Source organism: Pseudophryne corroboree, chromosome 9 (assembly GCF_028390025.1).
Source record: "Pseudophryne corroboree isolate aPseCor3 chromosome 9, aPseCor3.hap2, whole genome shotgun sequence".
NCBI classification, from domain to species: Eukaryota; Metazoa; Chordata; class Amphibia; order Anura; family Myobatrachidae; genus Pseudophryne; species Pseudophryne corroboree.
The window spans coordinates 196,211,857-196,239,403 of NC_086452.1; the positions used below are offsets into that span (position 1 = coordinate 196,211,857).

The following is a 27,547-nucleotide window of genomic DNA, read 5'->3' on the forward strand; positions in this document are numbered from 1 at the left end:
GGGAACATCTTCAGAACATTAAAAAAGGTCTAACAACTCACCACTTGTCAGAACATTTCAGAACCGAACATCAATGTTCCACAAACTCTATTTCTGACTTCATAGGCCTGCGCCACATTAATGCAACGTGGAAGAATCGCAATCTGGAGACGAATCTTGCGAAAGCCGAAATGAAAACCATTTATAACTTACAAACTCTTTTTCCTATGGGTCTCCAATAGAGATTTTGAAATTAAATGGTTCCTTTGACAATTCTTTAAAAATATTCTTCAAAAAATATTCTTTGAAAAAATACTCTTAAAAAGTCTAAAATAAATAAATAAATGTCATATTATTTATTTATTGTTTATTATTTACTGATTATTTTTATTCACTTATTTTACATGTACCGGTACTATGGACCACGTTAAGAACAACATACTTTGATGAACACTTATAATAAGTTTTTCTGGAATTATGAAGTACTGTGGACACATGAAATAACAGGATCCGTTTTCACCATCCATTTCCGGTCAATGGAACGCACCCCACTTCCGGTAACGTCACTTCCGGTTTGAGATGACGCAAGACTACTTCCGGTCGGCGGGTGGAACGCACAGGAACGTCACTTCCGGCTCCGGTAATGCACAGGAGCGTCACTTCCGGTTCCGGTAATCAGCAGACAGGAAGTGCTCTTCAAGAGGCCAATTCATCAATTGCACCCCTTATATAAAGACAGAATGTTAGAACTGGAGACATATTACCTTGAAAAAGGGACTTTGATGTCCCGAAACGCGTTGGTGTCTGCCTACCAGTGCCCCGGACTGCCAAGGACTGTTTTGGACTCTGTTCATTCCACAGGGAATTCTTGCCATCCGGAGCCTTATGCAGGGTATCTTTCCCGGGTATACCTTGCATATTACACCTGCGGCTCCGGCCACCATCTTGGTAGGATTCCCTATGTTATTCACTCTTGTTCAATTTAAGTGTCATGTTTTAAAAAAGTGTTTGTTTAAATTAAAACTTTAGCTTGTTTTTACTACACTTGACACATGCCCTATTTTTAATTAAGTTTTGGCTATATCACAGTATCTCATGTGGATGTAAGCTGACTAGCGCCAAATAGGAGTGGTCTCCCTTTCTTGTACGCATCTGTTTCTGATTTGAGCCCAACAGGGGAGCCCTGTGACCACCCCCAGGCTAGCTACAGTCTATACCGCGCAGTATTCTACCTCAACCCCCCTTTTTTGAAAATGATCGACATGGTCAACACAAAAAGTTGACACATGGTTTTTCATGATTTTTAAGGTTAATGGTTAGGGTTAGGCTACCGGCAGGGGCGGTTAGGGTTAGGCACCAGGGGGATGGTTAGGCACAAGGGGACGATTAACTTGGGATTCAAATAACAAAAAAAATGATTGTCTACTTTTTCTGTGTCGACCTTTTGATTCTATGGACAGAAGTCCGTGTCGACCATTCAACTGTCAACCTTTTGACTCTGTCGATGTTTTGACCCTGTCAACCTATTGACTGTCTGTCTGTCTATGTACTGTCTATACTTCCATCCACGCACAAATTCTAAGTATTCAGATGCTTATCATTTATTTCATTTCTGAAATTATTTTACAGATTTATTCCTATTTCCAAAACTAGTTAAAAGAATTTAATATTATCCCAAAATAAGTTGCGTCCCATCAGAAAAACATTTCATATCACTTCTCAAATGAAGACACGCCACTGGTTAATCTCAACTGATTTAAGGCTAAAGGTGAGCACAACTGCAGCCAGTAGGACCAGTTTGAGTGAGAAGCACGCAATAGTTATCTTGCAGTATCTCCCCATCCAAAATCCTGCCCGCGCCTTGCAAGCTGCACAGATCCTGTGCTAGCAAGAGCCTTCTCCACTACTGGGCTGCATTTCTATGCAAGGGATGTATGTCATCTGAAGCGGGACTTGGGAGTCCTACTTTCTCTGTGCCACTCCAGCACAAGATTTCTCCCTACCTCCTCCTGACAAACGTACCCGACATCCAAAACCCATCTACCTCTTAGGCAGGTGATTGGTGTCCCTGAAACTGCTGTCATTACCAGATGCTCCTGCGCTGTTTGTGATGATACAGGTTCTCTGATTACTCAAGTAGAGGTTCAGTTAAATGGCAAATGCCTTTTGTTGTAAATACAGTGCATCCGGAAAGTAATCACAGCGCTTCACTTTTTCCACATTTTGTTATGTTGCAGCCTTATTCCGAAACGGAATAAATTAATTTTTTCCTCTCAAAATTCTACACACAATACCGTATAATGACAATGGTGGTCATTCCGAGTTGTTCGCTCTGTAATTTTCTTCGCATCGCAGCGATTTTCCGCTAATTGCGCATGCGCAATGTTCGCACTGCGACAAGTAAATTTGCTATGAAGATTGGTATTTTACTCATGGCATTACGAGGTTTTTTCTTCGTTCTGGAGATCGGAGTGTGATTGACAGGAAGTGGGTGTTTCTGGGCGGAAACTGGCCGTTTTATGGGAGTGTGTGAAAAAACGCTACCGTTTCTGGGAAAAGCGCGGGAGTGGCTGGAGAAACGGAGGAGTGTCTGGGCGAACGCTGGGTGTGTGTTTGACGTCAAACCAGGAACGACAAGCACTGAACTGATCGCACTGGAAGAGTAAGTCTCGAGCTACTCAGAAACTGCACAGTTTTATTCGCAATATTGCAAATCTTTCGTTCGCAATTTTGATAAGCTAAGATTCACTCCCAGTAGGCGGCGGCTTAGCGTGTGCAATGCTGCTAAAAGCAGCTTGCGAGCGAACAACTCGGAATGAGGGCCAATGTGAAAAGAAAAAGAAAAAGAAAAAAAATGTTGAGATTTTTTTTTCAATTTATTAAAAATAAAAAACTAAGAAATCACATGTACATAAGTATTCACAGCCTTTGCCCAGTACTTTGTTGATGCACCTTTGTCAGCACACTTATCTTTGGGCAGTTTCGCCCATTCCTCTTTGCAGCACCTTTCAAGCTCCATCAGGTTGAATGGGGAGCGTCGGTGCACAGCCATTTTCAGATCTCTCCAGAGATATTCAATCGGATTCAAGTCTGGGCTCTGGCTGGGTGGGTGTTCTACAGTTTGCCGGCTGTCGGGATCCCGCCGCACAGTATACCAGCGCCGGAATCCCGACACCCGGCATACGGACACTTTTTCTCCCTCTTGGGGGTCCACGACCCCCCTGGAGGAAGAATGAATAGCGTGGCGCGCGTCACCATGCCCGCAGTGTGGCGAGCGCAGCGAGCCCGTAATGGGCTCATTTGTGCTTGCCACGCTGTCGGTATGCCGGCGGTCGGGATTCCGGCGCCGGTATGCTGGTCACCGGGATCCCGGCCGCCGGCATACCATACTACACCCGGCTGGGCCACTCAAGGACATTCACAAAGTTGTCATGAAGCCACTTCTTTGATATCTTGGCTGTGTGCTTAGGGTCGTTGTCCTGCTGAAAGATGAACCGTTGCCCCAGTCTGAGGTCAAGTGTGCTCTGGAGCAAGTTTTCATCCAGGATGTCTCTGTACATTGCTGCATTCATCTTTCTCTCTATCCTGACTAGTCTCCCATTCCTGCCGCTGAAAAACATCCCCACAGCATGATGCTTCCACCACCATGCTTCACTGCAGGAATGGTATTGGCCTGGTGATGAGCGGTGCCTGGTTTCCTCCAAACATGACTTCAGGCGGGCTGCCATGTGCTTTTTACTGAGGAGTGGCTTCTGTCTGGCCACTCTACCATACAGGCCTGATTTGTGGATTGCTGTAGAGATGGTTGTCCTTCTGGAAGGTTCTCCTCTCTCCACAGAGGAGTTCTGTAACACTGACAGAGTGATCATCGGGTTCCTGGTACCTCCCTGACTAGGGCCTTTCTCCCCCGATCACTAAGTTTAGCTGGCCAGCTCTAGGAAGAGTCCTGGTGGTTCCGAACTTCTTCCATTTACGGATGATGGAGGCCACTGTGCTCATCAGGACCTTCGAAGCAGCAGATATTTTACTGTACCCTTACCCAGATTTGTGCCTCGAGACAATCCTGTCTCGGAGGTCTACAGACAATTCCTTTGACTTCATGCTTGATTTGTGCTCAGACATGCACTGTCAAGTGTGGGACCTTACAGAGACAGGTGTGTGCCTTTCCAAATCATGTCCAATCAACTGAATTTACCACAGGTGGTCTCCAATTAAGCTGCAGGAACATCTCAAGGATGATCAGTGGAAACAGGATGCACCTGAGCTCAATTTTGAGCTTCATGGCAAAGGCTGTGAATTCTTTCCGGATGCACTGTACACACACTAAGATATAACCTGAACACTGAAAATCCATGAATGTATCGAACCATGTCTCCCCAGTAGCATTTGATTTATGAATGTATGCAGTCTCCTGCTGTTGAATGCCGACTGTTGTCACGTGCCACCTGGCCTGAAATACCAGCTCACAGAGCGCTCTTTGCCATGAATTTTCCCCACTGATGGGACCTTAATGCCTAGGCAGGGCCTGCATGCCAGAAGTTCAACAATCTCTCCCTAGGGGATGTAGTTGGCTTCCCGATGTACGGGTTGCCAGCGGTCAGGAGTCTGGCACCAGAATCCTGACACCTGTTAGAATGCTGACGCCGGAATCCCGACCACCAGAATTCTGACACGCAAATTAGGGTTAAGGCTGCGGGGGAGGATTAGGCTGCTGGGGGAGGGAGGGGATTGGGGGTTGGGGGATAGAGATAGGCTGCTGGGGGAGGGTTAGGCTGCTGGAAGGAGGGTTAGGGTTACGTTAGTTTCTCGCCCCTATCGGGATTATGGCCGTGAGGATGCAGGGGTTGTATCCCATAACCAGCCCCTCCCTAGACTTGGGCTGCAGTGCTTTTTTTTTTTTTTTTTTTTTATCCTCTAAGGGGATTGAAAGTGTGACAGAGGCAGTCCCTTTGTCCTGAGCATCCCTTTCCTATAAAGGTTTCCACTGTCCTGGTTTACATAATGTCATCACTGGTCTTGCTTAAATTGTAAGCAATCTGACTAGATTGCTGTGTGAAGTGAGCACACCCCCCCCCCCACTCGCTCAGCACACATCACGCTGTCTGCTGATCAGTATCCGGTCTCTAGGTCGACCACACTTAGGTTGACAGTGTCTAGGTCGACCACTATTTGTCAACATGCATTAGGTCGACATGAGTTTTTCACCTTTTTTTTTTCATTTTTTGAACTTTTTCATACTTTACGATCCACATGGACTATAATTGGGAATGGTAACCTGTGCCGAGCAGCGGTAGCGGAGTGAGGCACCTTGCCCAAAGTTTGCTCGCCATGCGAGGAGATACGGTGCACTAATTGGTGTTCCCGTCACTGTACGCAGAAAATGACACCTATTAAAAAAAACAATAACTCATGTTGACCTTTTGTCGTGTCGACCTAATGCTTGTGTCGACCTATTTTGGGTGTCGACTTAATGTCAACCAATAGTGGTCAACCTAGACCCTGTCGATGCTATGAACCACACCCGTGCTGAGTGGGGGGAGAGATGTGTGCTGAGCAGTCTATGCTAGATCGCTCAGCACACATCTCCCCGTGTGTACGGGGCTTAATACTAGGATTATTTACTTGGGATAACAAGTACACAAACTAGCTGACAATACATTTATAAATCAGTATGACAAAATGGTAGGGGGTTCTCTTACCCAGGGAATATCTGTTTAGCTTGACCCCTGTGGCCTTGTAAACAATAACTGTCTTCTTCTGGTTATACAATTAACAATGGTGAGTTGTTTTGCTAAACTCCTCCTTGTAGCTGTATTGTTTGCACTTGGTAGACCATAGACTCTGAAAGGCATAGATAGCTACTCATGCCAAGATCTGTTTTTGTTGCTGCTTGAGTTTAAATTATATCAGCTACAAAATAATGATCAGAACACAATCCAATATTACGAATAACTTATCAGGAACTACATGAAACATACACAATGGCAATCAATAGATCTCTTGAATCAGGACATGAAAGCCCTAGCTGACGTGAGCGCCCCTACTGTTAATGTCCACTTATTACCGGTCTGTTAGTGGAGTCTGTGGGTAAGACCAGGGCTAGTAAAGTAACTTTGCATATCTTTTAATTCTGTGAGACACCAGGTGCAGGCTGAACAAAGTGAGAGTCCCCCTCATGTTGTCATACTGTTCTTCTGATCGTTCCAACCTGTCATACACGGTTTGATAGTATAGCCACCGGGTAAGTGGAGATCATCGCAATGAGTGTTCTGCTGGCAGGGAATAACATACACTGATTGCTGCCTGATAGGAAGCACTGCCTTAGAGGTAGTTCTGCACTCAGGGGGTGTATTAAGGAAGGTGGAAGCCCGTGTGCAGTCTCCGTCCGGGCCCCCTGCTCTCTAGCGGACAGTGGCAATACAGTCACAGCATACTGACTCTGAGCATTAGGTGGTGTGCTGGTCTAAGGGAAAATGACGCAGCTGCCATTTTTCAGGAGATTTTCTACTGCACATGCGCAAAATGAAGGGAAAATGGCAATCGCTCTATTTTACCAGTGTGCTACTGCTGCCGACGCACGCATCCAGAGAGGTAAGTATTGCATCGCATACACTGCACCCATTATAGATACACCACTGGCTGCACTTTTTTTTTTTTTTTGTAGTGAATTCCAATTAAACAGAAGTTTAGCCTAGACTATAGTGCTGTAACCATTTAGTGCTAAACTGTTCAATATATTAGCAGCAGAACCTGAAAATAGCAGTAGCTGAAGTGGGCACTGTGTGTAAGGAGGGGATAGGTAAAGGGGATCTGGTCACATTGTCAACATTTACCATTTATAGTGGCAACACGGGTCAACGTGTCGACAGGTGTGGTTAGGCACTAGGGGGAGGTTAGGGTTTGGCTGTCTGGCAAAACGCCACATAGCTTGTCAGTTTTTCTGAAGAAAAGAGATTTGTCGTCCAGGGGCATATTTATGCATGTGTGTGTGTGTGTGTGTTTTAGCAGGGCGCCGCGCCCTGCCCGTTTTTAGAAGGCAAAACCCACCCTGCCCCTTTTGCGGCACCCTGCTAGAACAGCCGCCCGCTTCCTGCCCTCCCAGCGTGTAAAGATGCCGTGCGCATGCGCACGGCATCTTTACACGCTGGGAGGGCAGGAAGCGGGCGGCTGTTCTAGCAGGGTGCCGCAAAAGGGGCAGGGTGGGTTTTGCCTTCTAAAAACGGGCAGGGCGCGGCGCCCTGCTAAAACACACACACACGCATAAATATGCCCCTGGACGACACATTGGGAGAGAGCTTTGGGGAAGCCTAGCACCGACGAAAATGCTGGGCACGCACCCAAAAGTGACGTCGACGGCCACAGGCGCCCTCTATAGTAGCGTCTGTGGGCTGCACCGCCCACTAAAATGACGGGGGCATGGCCACAACCCTTAATTTGCATGGCCGCGCGCGCGGCTTCGTCGCGCGCCAATGTGCCCCCGAACTCCGGCGCCCTGCCCCTGCCTCATCCTAGAAGGAACACTATATAATATAAATAAGAAGTTGCTACTTTGGTGTCTTTGTAGCTAGATAGCGCGATCTACTGTAGCTACAAAGATACCAAAGTAGCAACGTCTTATTATATTGCTAATATGTACCATATTGTCAGAGAGCAATAAGGACCATCGAGGAACTGTCTTTATCCCGCAAATTATCAGGGGCATTTAAGGAATAATTTTTACATGCTATATTACTTTAATATATTCTAATTGTATTGTGTGTGTTTTGTCTGTATTTTAAAATGTGTATAATAAATGTATGTTTCATAAAATAGAAGTCTCCCAAAGTTTACTGACAGGTACACAGCCACTCTAATAGCTGTTTTAGACTATAAGAAGGGCAGTGTTTTATTATAAATTATATAGGATAATAAGACAGCCAGCATTTTATACTGTACATTTCCCATTACACTGTAATATTTGTGTTCTTTTAGTTTAGCTGCTTTCAGTCTAGTGCAGGGAGGGGGGAGATTTACTCCCGTGTGGTGTTAACTCTGTGCATGGCCTCTGTGTACAAGGAGCTGCTGTTTGCAATGGCCTTACCTCTTCCAGCATAAAGCTCACTGGATGAGGCTTCTTACATCCTGGTACAGAGTGTACTGCAGTGAAGGGAACCTTGGATTAATGCGCCAACCTCCTGAGACTGAATGCAGCATCCAGAATTGTATGCCTTGGTTCCTTACAGTAATCTTCTACAAGCTTGCTTTGGTGACATGGCAGTAAACTTTTCATCAGAGTGGCTCCTCCCATTGAACAGGTTTTTTGGAGGGTTGATTTGTTTAGGTCTTCTTTTTTTTTTTTTTTTTTTTTTGTACACAAAATGTAAAACTAGTTAAAGCATACAGTGTGCCTGGACGATGATACTGTACAACAGCAAGGCAGCCTGCGGGATTTGGGAGATAGGTGCTTTTATGAAGAACCAAATGCACTAAGAGAAGCTGCCATGAGTAAGGCAGAAAGAGGGGACGTATCAGACCCAGAGACATGCCAGTCCGTAAGTAAAAAGCACACTTACTTTAGTGGATTTATGGCAGAGGTTTCCAAACGCCACCATTACATTCCAAGTTTTAAGGCTATCCATGCTTGACCACAGGAGACTTAATTAGCACATCCGTCAATTTGATTTAACCATCTGGACTCGAGCATGGATATCCATAAAACCTGGACTGTAATGGCGGAGTTTGGAAAACTCCAGTTTATGGAATAGAAAACCACTGTAATATGCACATGCTGTCGGACACTTTTTTTCATGGCTACATGTTTTCTATTTGTTTGCAGACCCTGTTCATAATAACTGGTAAATGCTTGTGTTCTTGCTTTTTGTGTACATAAAGGCTGTACTTCAGTGGGCCCTATTCAATAGTAAAGGAATCTTTATTAAATGAATCGTTATTGCAATAAATATTTATACCCACTGGATAACTTTTGTATTTAAAAATGGTAAAAACCCTTATTATTTTTGTGTCGTGCATATATGTAAAGTGGGTGACATTAATAGAATATTGCTGACAGAAACCCAGTTAAACAGAACAATGCCCAATGGAAGTTTGATAAAATGTTTTAAAATCTGGTTATTGGTTTAATTAACTTTCTCCTTTTATATTTTATTAGCTGGAGTACCCGGCGTTGCCCGGGATTTTAAGAATTTCTTTTGACAAAAATAATTGTAAATATTAAAGACACAGTAGAAATAACATTGTAGATAGCTGAATACCCGTGCTTCGCTATGGGATGAGGATGGTAAATTAGAATGTTAGTTGTTCGTAAACTTACGTTGGTTGGAGATCTAGTATATAGGCATATCTTGCTTCCCTGACGCACTTTTTGTGTAGTGGCCGGACCCCTTTTTGGTCCCCCAAAGGACCCTGCTCTTCCCACTATACAACTCTCAGTCTGTGGCTTCCTGCTGCCTCCATTCCCCTCCTCACATCATGTCGGTGCCCCTGTGAAATTAGCGATTGTTTTTAGTTTCTTATATAGTGCAGCACATTATGTATCTCCTGATATACTTTGTGCTGCTGGGGGACCGTGCTACTTCCACTATATAACTCTGTGTGTGGGTTTGTGCTACCTGCATTCCCCTCCTCACATCATGTCACTGGCCCTGTCACATGCAGCCCTGTGATCACTGACATATCATGCATGTCCTGATATAGTGTGTGCTGCTGGGCCACCCCTAGGGGTGCTAGTGGTGTGTTTCCCCCACAGTGTTTGTTCCCAGAGTGTAAGACATATGTGTAGCAAGTTTGGTGTAAATTGCTGCAGGCATTCCAGAGTTATGCTGTCTGCTGGAAAACTCTGTGCTGCTGCCTCACCCCAGGTGTGCTAGGGGTGTCTTACCCCCACAGTGTCTTCCTAGCTTGTAAGTCATATGTGTACCAAGTGTGTTATAAATTGGTCCAGGCATTCGGGAGATATGCTGTGTCCTGAAATACTCTGTGCTGTCTCCTAGGGGTGTCTAACCCCCACAGAGTTTGTTCCCAGATTGTAAGTCAGATGTGTGCCTAGTTTGGTGTAAATTGCTCCAGGCCTTCCTCAGTTTTGCTGCCTGCTGACATACTCTGTGTACCAATTTTTGAGTACATTGCTCCAGCAATTCCGGAGTAATGCTGTCTCCTGATATACTCTGTGCTGCTGTCTGTCCCCCTAGGGGTGTTAGGGATTTCACATTGTTTTAGTTCCCTCGGCCATGTTTGAATATGCTTGTATGTAAAATTTCACAATCTTCGCTTGTAAACTGTGGATTTGTATAGAAAGACAGGACACATTTTCCTTTTTATTTATTAGATATGAATATTCTTGGGAACAAGAAGCAGTTTTACTATTCTGTTAATATAGTGCAACAAACATTGCTATATCTTGTCTACTTTGGGTTATTCTAGTATAATATATGATCTGCCACATAACTTCTAAAATGTAAATGTATTTTAATTATGCCACTTAATTATGAGTACTTGTTCTACAACACAGTAAAGTTTGTTTTAATGCTGTTTTATCTTATTGCTACAATAATGAGTGGACTGCGCTGTGCTATTTTTGGTGAGAGTATGGGATTTGTATAATATAAATGTTCTGTCTTCTTTTAAAGTATGGTATTACACAAGTAAAAGCTTTTTAAAATCTGCAGTTAATAGAAGTCTGACTAGGGATGTGTGGCATACATTCACATAAATATGGTAACCGACAGAGTAACTTGTGACTCCTTTTTGCTGAATCAGATTTACAGACATTCATTATATCATTAACAATCCTAGTTCATCCTCTTCTACAATGTGTAGAATATTATTTTTGTGGCTTGATTAAATAAAAATATGGACTCTAGATGATAGTAAACATTTTATAGAATGATTTGGTGATAGCTGTATACATTTGTGATCTTCAAATTTAAAATAAACAAATTGCCATATAAGTATTAATAATAAAGTCCCATCCCAAATAAAACCAGAAAGTGGTTGAAGTGTTCCTCCATGCAGTGTCATAAATAGACTATAAGCACTACTTTGTAGTCTGGTATAGAACTGGCGTTCCAAGTTGTTTGGAGAAGTGGACATATATTAGATAAGGAGTCTTTGTTACGTTATTAGAACACAGTGAGCAGATTATATTATGTGATGTTCTAGTATGTGGGCGCTACGTATGCTGTGTAAATAGGAGTAAAAGTCAGGGAGTGCTCTGAGGGACTGTTCCATATAGAACTATGACGTGCAACTATGCTTAAAGCAGTGATTGCACATAGAAGGTTTATTTACTTTTTGTTTTTCTCTGACGTCCTAGTGGATGCTGGGACTCCGTAAGGACCATGGGGATATAGCGGCTCCGCAGGAGACAGGGCACAAAATAAAAGCTTAAGGATCAGGTGGTGTGCACTGGCTCCTCCCCCTATGACCCTCCTCCAAGCCTCAGTTAGATTTTTGTGCCCGGCCGAGAAGGGTGCAATCTAGGTGGCTCTCCTGAGCTGCTTAGAATAAAAGTTTAGTTAGGTTTTTTTATTTTCAGTGAGTCCTGCTGGCAACAGGCTCACTGCATCGTGGGACTAAGGGGAGAAGAAACGGACTCACCTGAGTGCAGAGTGGATCGGGTTTCTTAGGCTACTGGACACTAGCTCCAGAGGGACGATCACAGGTTCAGCCTGGATGGGTCACCGGAGCCGCGCCGCCGTCCCCCTTACAGAGCCAGAAGAGACGAAGAGGTCCGGTGAAATCGGCGGCAGAAGACATCCTGTCTTCAGACTAAGGTAGCGCACAGCACCGCAGCTGTGCGCCATTGCTCTCAGCACACTTCACACTCCGGTCACTGAGGGTGCAGGGCGCTGGGGGGGGAGCGCCCTGAGACGCAATATAACAGAATACCTTAGGTGGCAAAACAGAATACATCACATATAGCTCCTGGGCTATATGGATGTATTTTAATCCCCTGCCATTTTACACAAAAAAGCGGGAGATAAGGACGTCGTGAAGGGGCGGAGCCTATCTCCTCAGCACACAAGCGCCATTTTCCCTCACAGCTCCGCTGGAAGGACGGCTCCCTGACTCTCCCCTGCAGTCCTGCTTCAGAATCAGGGTAAAAAAGAGAAGGGGGGGCATTGTTGGCAGCAAATAACAATAATTAACAGCAGCTATAAGGGAATAACACTTATATAAGGTTATCCCTGTATATATATATAGCGCTGGGTGTGTGCTGGCAGACTCTCCCTCTGTCTCTCCAAAGGGCTAAGTGGGGTCCTGTCCTCTATCAGAGCATTCCCGGTGTGTGTGTGCTGTGTGTCGGTACGCGTGTGTCGACATGTATGAGGAGGAAAATTATGTGGAGGCGGAGCAGTTGCCTGCGTTGGTGATGTCACCCCCTAGGGAGTCGACACCTGACTGGATGATTGTATTTAAACAATTAAGTGATAATGTCAGCAATTTGCAAAAAACTGTTGACGACATGAGACAGCCGGCAAATCAGTTAGTGCCTGTCCAGGCGTCTCAGACACCGTCAGGGGCGCTAAAACGCCCGTTACCTCAGTGGGTCGACACAGACCCTGACACAGATACTGAGTCTAGTGTCGACGGTGACGAGACAAACGTAATGTCCAGTAGGGCCACACGTTACATGATCACGGCAATGAAAGAGGCATTGAACCTTTCTGACACTACAAGTACCACAAAGAAGGGTATTATGTGGGGTGAGAAAAAACTACCAATATTTTTTCCTGAGTCAGAGGAAATAAATGAGGTGTGTGAAAAAGCGTGGGTTTCTCCCGATAAAAAACAGCTAATTTCTAAAAAATTATTAGCATTATATCCTTTCCCGCCAGAGGTTAGGGCGCGTTGGGAAACACCCCCTAGGGTAGATAAGGCGCTCACACGTTTATCTAAACAAGTAGCGTTACCGTCTCCTGATACGGCTACCCTCAAAGAACCAGCTGATAGAAGGCTGGAAAATATCCTAAAAAGTATATACACACATACTGGTGTTATACTGCGACCAGCAATCGCCTCAGCCTGGATGTGCAGTGCTGGAGTCGCATGGTCGGATTCCCTGACTGAGAATATTGATACCCTGGATAGGGACAATATTTTGTTAACTATAGAACATTTAAAGGATGCATTATTATATATGCGTGATGCACAGAGGGATATTTGCACCCTGGCATCAAGAGTAAGTGCTATGTCCATCTCTGCCAGAAGAGCGTTGTGGACGCGACAGTGGTCAGGGGATGCGGATTCCAAACGGCACATGGAAGTATTGCCGTATAAAGGGGAGGAGTTATTTGGGGCTGGTCTATCGGACCTGGTGGCCACGGCAACGGCTGGAAAATCCACCTTTTTACCCCAGGTCACTCCACATCAGCAGAAAAAGACACCGTCTTTTCAATCTCAGTCCTTTCGTTCCCATAAGTACAAGCGAGCAAAAGGCCACTCCTTTCTGCCCCGGGGCAGAGGAAGAGGAAAAAGACTGCACCATGCAGCCGCTTCCCAAGAGCAGAAGCCCTCCCCTGCTTCTGCCAAGTCTTCAGCATGACGCTGGGGCTTTACAAGCAGACTCAGATATGGTGGGGGCCCGTCTCAAAAATTTCAACGCGCAGTGGGCTCACTCGCAAGTGGATCCCTGGATTCTACAGGTAGTATCGCAGGGGTACAAACTGGAATTCGAGGCGTTTCCCCCTCATCGTTTCCTGAAGTCTGCTTTACCAAAGTCTCCCTCCGACAGGGAGGCAGTTCTAGAAGCCATTCACAAGCTGTATTCCCAGCAGGTGATAATCAAGGTACCCCTCCTGCAACAAGGAAAGGGGTATTATTCCACGCTGTTTGTGGTACCGAAGCCGGACGGCTCGGTGAGACCAATTTTAAATCTGAAATCCTTGAACACTTACATAAAAAGGTTCAAATTCAAGATGGAGTCACTCAGAGCAGTGATAGCGAACCTGGAAGAAGGGGACTATATGGTGTCTCTGGACATCAAAGATGCTTATCTCCACGTCCCGATATACCCTTCTCACCAAGGGTACCTCAGGTTTGTAGTACAAAACTGTCATTATCAGTTTCAGACGCTGCCGTTTGGATTGTCCACGGCACCTCGGGTCTTTACCAAGGTAATGGCCGAAATGATGATTCTTCTACGAAGAAAAGGCATTTCAATTATCCCTTACTTGGACGATCTCCTGATAAGGGCAAGATCCAGGGAACAGTTAGAAGTCGGAGTAGCACTATCTCAGGTAGTGTTACGTCAGCACGGGTGGATTCTAAATATTCCAAAATCGCAGCTGATTCCAACGACACGTCTACTGTTCCTAGGAATGATTCTGGACACAGTCCAGAAGAAGGTGTTTCTCCCGGAGGAGAAGGCCAGGGAGTTATCCGAGCTAGTCAGGAACCTCCTAAAACCAGGACAGGTCTCAGTGCATCAGTGCACGAGGGTCCTGGGGAAAATGGTGGCTTCTTACGAAGCGATTCCATTCGGAAGATTCCATGCAAGAACATTTCAGTGGGATCTACTGGACAAATGGTCCGAATCGCATCTGCAGATGCATCAGCGGATAACCCTGTCGCCAAGGACAAGGGTGTCTCTCCTGTGGTGGCTGCAGAGTGCTCATCTACTAGAGGGCCGCAGATTTGGCATTCAGGATTGGATCCTGGTAACCACGGATGCCAGCCTGAGAGGCTGGGGAGCAGTCACACAGGGAAGGAATTTCCAGGGCCTGTGGTCAAGCTTGGAAACGTCTCTTCATATAAACATTCTGGAACTAAGGGCCATTTACAATGCCCTAAGTCAAGCAAAACCTCTGCTTCAGGGTCAGGCGGTGTTGATCCAATCGGACAACATCACGTCAGTCGCCCACGTAAACAGACAGGGCGGCACGAGAAGCAGGAGGGCAATGGCAGAAGCTGCAAGGATTCTTCGCTGGGCGGAAAATCATGTGATAGCACTGTCAGCAGTATTCATTCCGGGAGTGGACAACTGGGAAGCAGACTTCCTCAGCAGACACGACCTTCACCCGGGAGAGTGGGGACTTCACCCAGAAGTCTTCCACCTGATTGTAAACCGTTGGGAAAAACCAAAGGTGGACATGATGGCGTCACGTCTAAACAAAAAACTGGACAGATATTGCGCCAGGTCAAGGGACCCTCAGGCAATAGCAGTGGACGCTCTGGTAACGCCGTGGGTGTACCAGTCAGTGTATGTGTTCCCTCCTCTGCCTCTCATACCAAAAGTACTGAGAATCATAAGAAGGAGAGGAGTAAGCACTATACTCGTGGTTCCGGATTGGCCAAGACGGACTTGGTACCCGGAACTTCAAGAGATGCTCACGGACGAACCGTGGCCTCTACCTCTAAGAAAGGACCTGCTACTGCAGGGGCCTTGTCTGTTCCAAGACTTACCGCGGCTGCGTTTGACGGCATGGCGGTTGAACGCCGGATCCTGAGGGAAAAAGGCATTCCAGAAGAAGTCATCCCTACTCTGGTCAAAGCCAGGAAGGACGTAACCGCAAAACATTATCACCGCATTTGGCGTAAATATGTTGCGTGGTGTGAGGCCAAGAAGGCCCCTACAGAGGAATTTCAACTGGGCCGTTTCCTTCATTTCCTGCAAACAGGACTGTCTATGGGCCTAAAATTAGGGTCCATTAAGGTTCAAATTTCGGCCCTGTCGATTTTCTTCCAAAAAGAACTGGCTTCAGTACCTGAAGTTCAGACATTTGTAAAAGGGGTGCTGCACATACAGCCTCCTTTTGTGCCTCCAGTGGCACCTTGGGATCTCAATGTGGTGTTGAGTTTTCTAAAGTCACATTGGTTTGAACCACTTTCCACTGTGGACTTAAAATATCTCACATGGAAGGTGTCGATGCTGTTAGCCTTGGCTTCAGCCAGGCGTGTGTCAGAATTGGCGGCTTTATCATATAAAAGCCCTTACTTGATATTTCATTCTGACAGGGCGGAATTGAGGACTCGTCCTCAATTTCTACCTAAGGTGGTTTCTGCATTTCACATGAACCAACCTATTGTGGTACCTGCGGCTACCAGGGACTTAGAGGACTCTAAGTTGCTTGACGTTGTCAGGGCCTTGAAAATATATGTTTCCAGGATGGCTGGAGTCAGAAAATCTGACTCGCTGTTTATCCTGTATGCACCCAACAAGCTGGGTGCTCCTGCTTCTAAGCAGACGATTGCTCGTTGGATTTGTAGTACAATTCAGCTTGCACATTCTGTGGCAGGATTGCCACAGCCAAAATCAGTAAAAGCCCATTCCACAAGGAAGGTGGGCTCATCTTGGGCGGCTGCCCGAGGGGTCTCGGCTTTACAACTTTGCCGAGCAGCTACTTGGTCAGGGGCAAACACGTTTGCTAAATTCTACAAATTTGATACCCTGGCTGAGGAGGACCTGGAGTTCTCTCATTCGGTGCTGCAGAGTCATCCGCACTCTCCCGCCCGTTTGGGAGCTTTGGTATAATCCCCATGGTCCTTACGGAGTCCCAGCATCCACTTAGGACGTCAGAGAAAATAAGATTTTACTTACCGATAAATCTATTTCTCGTAGTCCGTAGTGGATGCTGGGCGCCCATCCCTGGTGCGGATTGTCTGCAATACTTGTATATAGTTATTGTTACAAAAATTCGGGTTATTATTGTTGTGAGCCATCTTTTCAGAGGCTCCTTTGCGTTTATCATACTGTTAACTGGGTTCAGATCACAAGTTGTACGGTGTGATTGGTGTGGCTGGTATGAGTCTTACCCGGGATTCAATATCCTTCCTTATTATGTACGCTCGTCCGGGCACAGTATCCTAACTGAGGCTTGGAGGAGGGTCATAGGGGGAGGAGCCAGTGCACACCACCTGATCCTTAAGCTTTTATTTTGTGCCCTGTCTCCTGCGGAGCCGCTATATCCCCATGGTCCTTACGGAGTCCCAGCATCCACTACGGACTACGAGAAATAGATTTATCGGTAAGTAAAATCTTATTTTTTTCTTTAAATAGCTAGTTAACTACTTTTTTTTCCATTTTAATGCATGCATTTCTAATCATTTCTCTTAGCTGTCCTCCTACAAATCATTATTTGCTTTTCAAAATCTCACCCTGACAGAGACTCACAACTCTCAACTGGAGGGGACATTTATACACTGGTCTCAGAGGCATTCCGAAGCCTCTCTGCTCACTACATCATGATATATGTGTTTATACAGTATATCTATCCATTAATCCGTTATCAGTAAAGATGTGTTAGTCAGTGGTGTTGGGAGGGGGGCAGGTACTATTTGCCCAGGCCCTATATTTATTTTTTATAAATTCTTTATTTTCAAGGAAAAGATTGTGTATAACAGGTTTAAATATACAGAATGCAAACACAGAAAATGCAACCAGGACAATTATACAGCCCATATAATGACCAATTCCAATGAAGGCTTAATGCAATAAGAAAATGGAATCAGGTGCAAAGCTCCTGGAAGGACCGAAACCGACCGTCGGTGAAAAATTGCCCTTTTCTAGTAATCTTAGCAGCTGACCACAGCAGAAAACCCCATTTCTAGTACATAACCTCCTCCACATCTCCAGTGTAGGACCCACGGGTGGATAGGTTGAGCATACTATTTTAGAGTACCAGGGGAGAATTCTCTACCCACTGCTTTGCTCCAGAGTGCCGAGTCTAGTCTAATACCAAAGTCAGAACAATAGTGTGGTAATACGTCGAGATCATAGGCAATTGTTTGCCTCCTCTGCACCTCTGTCATAAAAGCATCTCATGTTTAAATTGGAGCTTCCTACCCTCCCACACAAAATTATGGACAGAGAGGAAACAAGGAGAGAGTCCAATCCGGGGTCGTTTGTGTTACTGTCAAATTTTTTTATCACATCCTATTCCATATCTATTTCTGCACAGTTATGGAATCCTTTTCTTTTTCATATCACCCTAGTGCAGTGGTTCTCAAACTGTGTGCCGTTGCACCCTGGGGTGCCTCGGGGTACTTGCAGGGGTGCACTGGGTTGCTGGTCCAGGACCATTTCAAATTATTTATGGTCAATGTAATAGGCATAACCAGTGTTGGTGGCTGCCATTCATAAAATATGTGGACAAACAGGTTCAAATGTGTGGTGAGGGATAATATTTGCTTCTAAGAATGACATATAAACACAATTTAATAACTCTTTCTAAATTTCTCAATAAGAAACTTTTGGCTTAGGGGTGCCGTGCAAAAAAATCTGATACTCTAGGGTGCCAGGATTCGAAAAAGTTTGGGAACCACTGTGCCTAGTGGGTTTTAAGGCAAATTAAGGCAAACTGTGGTTTTCCAGCTGTTACTGTTATTTGTAGACAGTAACAGCTGTGACACATTAATTTTGTTAAAGCCGCTTATCAAGTACAGTACTACAACATTTTTCAGTGAATTTGTCTTTGCTTTTGAGAAACCTTATACATTAAAAAATAATATTTTGTTCAGTTTTCCTTAATTTTCCACTGGGGAAAAAACCCCCATCAAATTCATGACTCTTTTAGGGAATCCGGCAAATTCACCTCCTGAGGGCGCAAAGAAGCATTTTACACATATTTTTCTTGTTGTGTTCAATACTTTAGACAGGTCTAGCAACCTTATGCAGCTAAACCCTTTAGGGCACATACTGTAAGTGTGAAAAACAAACTGTGCTCGGTGACGGAACAAACATTTGCATATCGCCCTTTCTAAAGTAACCGGAGATATGCTGCGCTAAAACATTTGAATCGCCCCTTTAGAGTTTTTTTTTTTTGTTAAGTAAAAGATATTTCAATTCTATTGCAGATCAGCAGCTACTGGACAGCAGCTTGATGGGCTTTAACCACTTGCTTGGCATGGTCGCATCGGATGCGACCACACCAGCAAATGTCTTATCTGACCTGGTTGCACAGGATGCGACCAGTCAGATAAAGAGTGTTAGCAGCGGCAGCGACTGGAAACTTCCCTCATCTGCTGCTCTCAGAAGGTCCCTCTGCCTCCCTGCACCCTCCCCTCAGTGTTGCCATGCTAGCAATCATTGCTGATCCGTCAGCACGGCAGGACCCCATGCAGACCATGGCAGCCACTGGGAAAGTGTAAAACAACCCCCCCTCCTCCAAGCCACCCCCAGACGCCCCCTGTGTACCTGGCAGCTGTGGGGGGGGGGTAAAAAGTAACGTTGCGATGGTGGTGATGTTACCGATGTTCCAGTGTTACAGCTCTTCCCGACCGATGTTCCGATGTTTGAGAAAAATGATATTTAAAAGAAAATAATATATTTTTTTTTATTTTTTAACTAAAATAATTTTGGATAAGGTTAAATTCATGTTCTTCACCTAATTCACTCATAAAAAAACAACAACAACAATTTCCTTGCCTTTTTTTGGGAGAAAAAATAGTCAGTTAAGTGGTTGAAACAGTCCACATTTCAATAGCAAAAAAGTTGGAACATTGTTTATCAATTGTATTTGGTACTGTACCTAAAAAGTTAAGTCTTTTATTCAGTAAGTCTTTTCTTCAAATCCTTATTTACACATCTGGAAATGAACAGGTCAGAGTAACATGGGAGTAATGAATTTACTTTTTTTTCTGTTTTACTTGGCTACGTGAGCAAAGATTATGGTGTTTGATTGTCTGACTGAAAGATAATCAGCGCTGGGAAAGTGCAGAATAGGTGTGCCTGATGTGTGAACGCAAGTTGCCATGTCATTAGTATCCTGTGTGCTGTTTTTGATAATCACTTCATTGCCTAATTATTGAAATATAAATAGACCTTCTGTAATATCCCTTTAATCTGAGACACCTACGTTTTACACAGGTGTGTGGCTGGCTAGATTCAAGCCTGCATTTTATGTTTGTTTCAGTCACAGAGATTATGTAAATTATAATTTTCCAAGATTAGAGATTTTATGGCATGGCTACATATAAATTCTTAGACTTTAAATACATTAGCAAAAAGAAAATGTGTGTGTGTGTTTTGTGTGGAGGATATGTATGACCTGGAAAAGATCAACCCTAAAAGGTTGACGGGCACAAGATCAACACTCAAAAAAGGTCGACATGGTATGAGATTTTAGGGTTTTATTGGTGAGGTTTGCTCCATAAAGTGACCGGGAACCCCAATTAGTTCACCGCGTCCCCTTGCAGCTTCGGACAAGGTGCCTCGCTTTACTGCTGCTCTCAGCACAGGTTGCTATTCCCAATCGTAGTGCATGTGGATCATAAAGTATGAATAAAGTCGAAAACATTTTTACAAAATTGTAAGAAAGTCATGTTGACCTTTTCCTGTGTCGACCATTGACATTTCAACATTTTGCCCATGTCGACGTAATGCCTGTCAACCATTAGTAGTGGACCTATTGACTGGCGACCTTATCCATGTCGTCCTAGCATCCGGATACAGTGTGTGGATATAAAAAGAAAATAAAATTGCTATTTTGAATTAGTGGCTGGGAACAGCAACTGAGAATAATGGAATGCAAGTCTACTATATACAGAAATCTACATAAAGATGTATTTTGCAGTATTGAAATGTGTATTTTTGTACCAACAAAACAAACATTTCCCTTATTTGTAATATCCTACAGCTCAAATCAGTACCTTCAATGATTTTGACTATTTTATTTCTGAAAAAATGGAATCCTAAGCTTATCCGAGGCTCTGTGTGATTGATAAACCCTAAACTCCTCTGTGTACGTAACTTTTTTTTTTTCTTTGCTGCAGAAGTCACAAGAAACCACAATGGCCACCCACCTGAAGTACATCTCTTTAGGGATCCTAGTGTTTCAGACCACCAGTTTAGTTCTCACCATGCGCTACTCTCGCACCCTGAAGGAGGAGGGGCCAAGATACTTATCTTCAACTGCTGTAGTGGCTGCAGAGGTGCTTAAAATTCTAGCCTGCATCCTTCTGGTATATAAAGAAAGCAGTAAGTACATCTGGAGCTTGTTTACAAAGCGGTAGAATATTTCTGAGTGGGAGCTATCATGATGTGTATTCTAAAAAGTAGGCTATTATGAACAATAACAAAAGAGCTTTGCCACCTAGTGTTTACTATGCCATGAGCTGGGTATACACCTATACAATCGTCTTCCCATTCTCCCGGTATTGGGTGAACGGTCGATTATTATATAGGTGTGTATGCAGTGCAAATGCAGGAGCATCAGCTGATAAATGGCTTATAACGCTCCTGCAACAGTCTGGACCAAGAGGTCGCATCCTATGTGCTGCACAAGCGACCTCCTGATTCCCATAGAAGAGCCGATTAACTCTCTACTGCTGCTGACACAGCATCACAGGGGATCACGGTTGGATTCATACCGCTCAGCTGATCGGGAGCGAACCTGATCAGCCGGGAATGGACTATGTGTGTACCCAGCTATAGACAGCCATTTTATCATCTACAGCAATGTTAATGAAAATGCAGCATATCATTTATTTATTAGGCAGTAACAGGACAAGTAGATGGTAACTACTCTACAAAACGTAACAAAACCAAGGAGAAAAAAAGTGACTGACCTCATTAAAGCTTGGGTCACGTGAGTGATGTCACAAGTTCAAAATGAAATTACAGAGTGCATATGACTTGATCATAAAATATTGCATCCTCTGCTTGTTGATGACTGGCACATTGCATTGTCAATTAAACTCTCTCAGCCTGGCATCTATTAGGACTAGCATAAGGAACATATAGCCACCAATATGAATGTTTGTGCTGGATATGTGGAGATGCAGAATATCGCCATCTAGTGACCAGACCCTAGGCTGTCTGGCTTATTGTCTTAAGACAGTAGACAGTAACAGGAAAAGTAGAGGGTAGTTCACTCTACAAAGGGCATTAAAATCGCAGGTCTGAAAAGTACATGTGTTGTACGGAGCTACAGTCGAACAAATGGAGACTAAAATGGAGCTACAACCTGTGCAACACTGTCCTGCTCATATAACCGGTCAGATACTATACAGGGTTCTCCCCCAGAATTTTTTCCAGCTAGGTGCCAGTATGAAGTAGATGGGGAAGAGGGAAGGATGTGCGGACATTGGACTAGATTGACAGCTGTGCGGTTTTGGAAAACTGCTGGGTCGTGCATCTGTGAAAAAGCCTCTGGGGATAATACTGCTAAATTCCCTTTCCAAAGTTGCCTACCCTGCTTCCAATCCTACATGTATTAGTGATAGTTTTTAATTGTGAAACGATGGAAAAACCCTTGTTTCTGTGAGCCTTCCATACATTACATACCTGTCTCCCTTCTCCGTTTCCATTTTGATGTCTGCTCACCATATTGCTCAAACTTTTATGTGTAATTCTACAGTCCCTGATGTCTTTTACATTGTATTTTCCATAAAATCTTCTCAGTTGTGCTCCTTATTAAGAACTATGCCTTTTGCTGATGTCTTAGGAGAGGTAAAGGACTAGCACTCCCAGATATTTATGGATCAGTGGCGTAGTAGGTTAGAATTTCTGCTTCTCAGCACTCATAGCACTGGGGTCATGGATTTGGTACCAACCAGGGCACTATATATGTGGAGTTTCTATGTGCTCCTGCTTTTTATTGCTTTCCTCCCACCTATCTATTTAGAGGTACTAAAAGTCATTTGCTAGGCACTTAGGGTCTGAAGTATTTTGCACACAACAGGTCAAAGATACAACTGTAGAAAGTATTGGGGCCATTCTATTATTTAACAAGTATAGTTCCAAGTTCTTGAAACCATTCATGATATTTTAGAGACTAGCGTGATAGTCACAGCTGAATTATTATACATGATCACAAACCAGAAGGTAAGTCCTACAATCCTGATGCTACGTGAATGGCTTGCCATGATGTGCTTTTCCCCCTTTTTCAAGAACTGGGTTTGCCAACACTGTGGGTATCTTGATAAATTCTACACACCGTTGAACCATTGAAAGTCTCCCCGGTGTATCCTACTCCACCCAGTACAGTTCTTAGTGAGGCAGGTTGCTTTATAGCTGGATCACACAAAGTTTCATACCTACTATATCTATATCTAGTTATCCATAGTTTGTTAAAAGCATATGTGCCGGCTGTTATTGCCATTATTACTGATGGTAGAATTCACTGTGTTATGTAACTACTACCCATATAGTTAACATTTTATTAAAGATTTGTGGCTTTTGTTTTGTTTTATTCCTACATTGTGTAAAAATACAGTTTCTTCACATTTACTGTGTACTCATCATTGAAGCTGAAATTATGTACTATTTCATGTTCCTATTTAATGCACTTAAAAGAGGCAAAAATGCTACCTCTCTAAGATATAAGGTTTTATGGACAAAGAGTCTACAAGATAGTCAGTCAGCAACACCTGTATTAGCCAACCAGAATTGTGGGTCCATTCCTAACATTCTGTCCCATCAGTCCCCATTCATCCTATGCTTCCTCTATTGTCCATTACGCACTAGCCCCTGTGCTTTCCAGTCCCTGCAGACTACCGCGGTTTAAGGGCCCCACATGACATAGCTCTCAACCAATGTAATTGGGAGAACTCCTATGTATTTCTAAGCAAATTTTGTTAGGGCCGCGTCAAGGAAAACAAAAGGCAACCCACGTTTACTAATTACAGCCACTGGGGGTGGTTTTGCATGTGTTTTTGATCTCAACCCTGTACCCAGAGAGATTCTCGGGTATCCATACGGTATGTGTACTCATAGAAAAATGCTGGAGATCTAGTAATCCCATTAAAGCCATATGCCATGTATATTTGTAGACCTAATCATATATCCTCCTTTTAATTCTCCTGGTGACTGGAGCAGAAACTTTAAACCCATTAACAATTCCACAAGCAATAAGTAAATATACACTACAAGTCAATTTGCATGTGTATATAATCTTTTACCAGTGTAAACGCCTTAAATATAAACAGATTAACATGGCCATAAGCCCAAATGCACATTAAACTAACATTAATATCTTACCTGTAAAGTCAGGAGCCTGTACGTTGTCACCAAAGCCACGTTTACAACTTCCACCTGTGGCAAAGGAATTTAATTTCTAATTTTGACTCTGGGAAGGAAAACTCAGGTGGGCAATAAAATCTCCAATATAAGGACTGAGGAGGGTATTCAATTAATTTACTGTGGCTAAATGATTCACCGGGAGCTGTCCTATTACCTAGATAGCTGGCGCTTATAGGGGATTGGTTTTGTCTACCTAAAACAGACAAAGCCAAATCCCAGATAAGTGAATATTGTTTCCACGATAAGTGCAGCAACATGGACCCTAGCTTTTTTTCACGAGAAAAACGTGGTGTTTTTTTCTGCAAGATGTAATTTGATACCGGTTATAAAAAAAAATTAGTGATAAAATAAAAACAAATTGTGCCATTATTGCGGTTAGTTGGATAATCCCCTAAAACTAGAAGTGTGCAAACTGAGTCCTGCAGCCAGTGCATAACTAGAACTTTTTGGGCCCCATAGAAAATTTTTAAGTGGCCCCCAGTGTTAAGGTGCATACACACTGGGCGTTTGTGCCCATGGTGTATGCACAGCGATGATCACTGACATTGCTGGGCTGAAAAGCGCTTGGTGCATACACACTGAGCGCTTTTCCTCCCTGCCCAGCGATGCCAGCGGGGGTGAGCGGCTTTCCATAGCAGGACGCTATGGAAAGCCGCTCACCCCGCCGTTAATCTACTGGTAATACCAGTAGATGAACGGCGGCTGCTGGCGATGAAGCGGGAGCACGCATCAGCGCTTGTGCATACACACTGGGCGGTTTTGAGCTGAAAACACCAAAAGTGAGCTGCTTTCAGCTCAAAATCGCCCAGTGTGTATGGGCCTTTAGAGATACAGTACATCGCTATCCTCAATGCTCCACCAGAAAGATTCATGGCATTACATATTGGATAAACGAACCCCTTCTAATTTCTCTGGCTGGGTCCACAGGATTATCTACAGGATAACATTGGGATATGGTTGAGCAACAGCGGAAATGGCACCAACACGGTCACAAGCTTTCTGGCCTCCCAGGATGCATCGGGGCCTCCCCATATAGTCCCGCCCACTGACTCAATCAAATCAGTTTTTTGCTTGGTGCGGCAGGAAGCCGCATGGTCACAGGGCTGCTGTGAATAAAGCAGCCTGAAGCTTTTGTTATTTTATTTTTATAGACTCACTATATTTTTTTCGAGCGTCTTTTCTTAACAGCGTCTTATACGCATACTAGAAAGAGTCGCTCCAACAACTCCCCACCGGGTTGCAACAACGCTTACCTGTGCGGTAATAGTGCTGTCTCGACGGGCGTCTGTGTTGGATGTACTAGCAGGTCCAGCAGACGTAACCAGGCTGTGGCCGGAGCATGGGGAGAAGGTGAGTCTATGGATTTCCTCTTACTAGGGGGGTCCGGACACAGCTACCCTGATTTGGTGGAGACTACAAACAGTGTGTTGATGCGCCGAACATCTCGAGTGCGACAGCGCTACGCTCCAGGGATCATGGGCGCCAGGACTAGGTTGAGGCCGCGATCCTTAGAGTTTAAGTCAACAGGGGGATTAAGACGCTCTCCTGGCCGCCCCTCCTCCGAGTTCATGACCAGTTTCTCCCCTCCATAAACTGAATGACCTCACTTCCGTCTCAGACGCTACCACAAAGGTTCTCTGTCGCAGCTTAGACGCTGCAGTTGTGTACACTAGAGATCCCGCCTAGACCGAGTCGCAGGCCTTAGCGTCTGCATACACGTGGAAGTCGCTGAGCGTCCGTGTCCGCAGGGAGCGACTGTGTCCGTTATCAGTTATACAAGAGCGGTAGTGTACATCAGTAGTGTCTGAATCCACTCAGCGTCTCACGAGCGCATTTGCTTGGATATGGAAGTGTGGTGAGTCTCCCTGTATCCCGCTCTCCAGAGGAAGGGTATACAGTACTAAAAATTATCTATACTTGTTAGTATGAATTGTTAATTTTTAGTACATTATTGCATATGAGATCTGTATATTACTGTGTTTTCTGCATGTTATATTGAAAAAAGAACCAGTTAAAAACAGAAGTACAATTTTCCTACTTACTTGTAAGTTGTTATGGGGGTTGGATTCTCATATGACAATGTCTAATGCCTTAACATGTGACTGACTGCTAGTATGTGTGCTGACTTTTCTGTGTAATGTCAGTCCTGTTCTGACCCTCAATTCAGGTGCACTGTGGTCAGATTGATCTCACTTATATATACTCATATATAGGTGATTTTCAGTCACAAATTGTGTAGTCATTAACAGATTATTACCATGTCTGTGAGCGGCAAAAGTGACGAGGAGAATTTATCATGCACTCCTACATCCCTAACATGCTTATCTTGTAAGACAGGGTTAATTGGTATGGACCAATTAGTCACTTATGAGGGCTTGTGTGCGAACTGTTTTGCTTTTCAGCAAAGTAAAAAACCACCAACAGAGCCACCATGGAATATGTTCGCAGACTCTATCTTCAATAGCGGACAGGTTAGCTCCGGTAGCACCACCTCAAGGGTTAGGTTCCACTATTAACCCATACATGCAGCTCCCTTCCTATGGCTTGGTTCCAGTAGCTTCTACAAGCAACCAAGGGACAGGTAAGACTAATACAGATGCGTCTATGTGGCAGACTACACAAGATGATACAACAGATGATGATACAGTATATTCAAATACTCCGTATGATAATCAGTCGCAGAGTTTTAGTTCAGAGGATGTAGCTGAACTTATTAATGCTGTGAAGGCTGTTCTCTCTTTGGAAGAGCCAGCTAAAACAGTGTTAAAATCTAAAGCACCTGTGTTTAAATGTACAAAATCAGTGAAAACTGAATTCCCAGCGTCAGATGAGCTGACGGAAATGATGGATGAGTCTTGGGCGACGCCCTGTAAGAAATATAAGATTCCGAAAAGATGGAATTCTTATTATCCATTTCCAGCTGCGGATTGTTCGAAAAGAGAAGTTCCTCCAAAAGTAGATGCACATGTTCTGCGACTTGTGCATAAATATGCTTTACCACTGTCATCTACCTCGCTAAATGATGTCACAGACAGAAGGGTAGATAGTTTTTTGAAAAATGTATTTTCTCTAGTAGGAGCAGTGGTAAGACCTGCTATGGCTTCGGCCTGGGTAGCAAAGGCAATGGGCAAATGGATAGAGGAACTAGAGAATGACATCTCTTCTCCTACTATGGAGCAAGAGTATCATTTGAGCTGTTTAAGACAATCTTCCCAATACTTGGAAGAGGCAGCAATTGATATGGGCACAGTTGCTTCTAAAGCTTCAGCCTTGACAGTAGCCGCTCGCAGAGCAGTTTGGCTACGTACCTGGAAGCCAGATGCGGAATCCAAGAAAGAATTGGAAGCTTTGCCTTTTGTTGGTAATATATTGTTTGGGAAACCATTATCTGATATCCTAGAATCAAAGGCTGAATCAAAGAAGGTCAGATTTCCGGCTACTTATAACCCTAAGTCCAAGGGTTCAAAATTTTGCTCATTTCGTTGGCAAAGCGAAGGCTAAAGAGGAGTCTAAGCAACCCCAGTTCAAAACCAGGGGTAGGAAGCAGTGGGCTAGCAAAAAGCCAGCTTCCAAGCCTGAACAGAAACCATCAGCCTGAAGAGACGGGCC

General features: G+C 44.2%; 1 protein-coding gene across 2 annotated transcripts in view; it reads left to right on the forward strand.

Annotated features, from left to right (window-relative positions):
* The window catches only part of SLC35A3 (solute carrier family 35 member A3), a 213,672-nt gene that overhangs the window by 75,394 nt on the left and 110,731 nt on the right, over nt 1-27,547 (forward strand). Inside the window, exons 1-2 of one of the 2 annotated variants that reach the window (XM_063940063.1) lie at nt 8,349-8,510; nt 20,689-20,893. In XM_063940063.1, the coding sequence (XP_063796133.1) occupies nt 8,460-8,510; nt 20,689-20,893 (256 nt within the window). In that variant the 5' untranslated portion in view covers nt 8,349-8,459. Of the gene's footprint in view, nt 1-8,348; nt 8,511-20,688; nt 20,894-27,547 lie in introns of those variants that run through there. The other variant, XM_063940064.1, reaches the window with a different exon arrangement.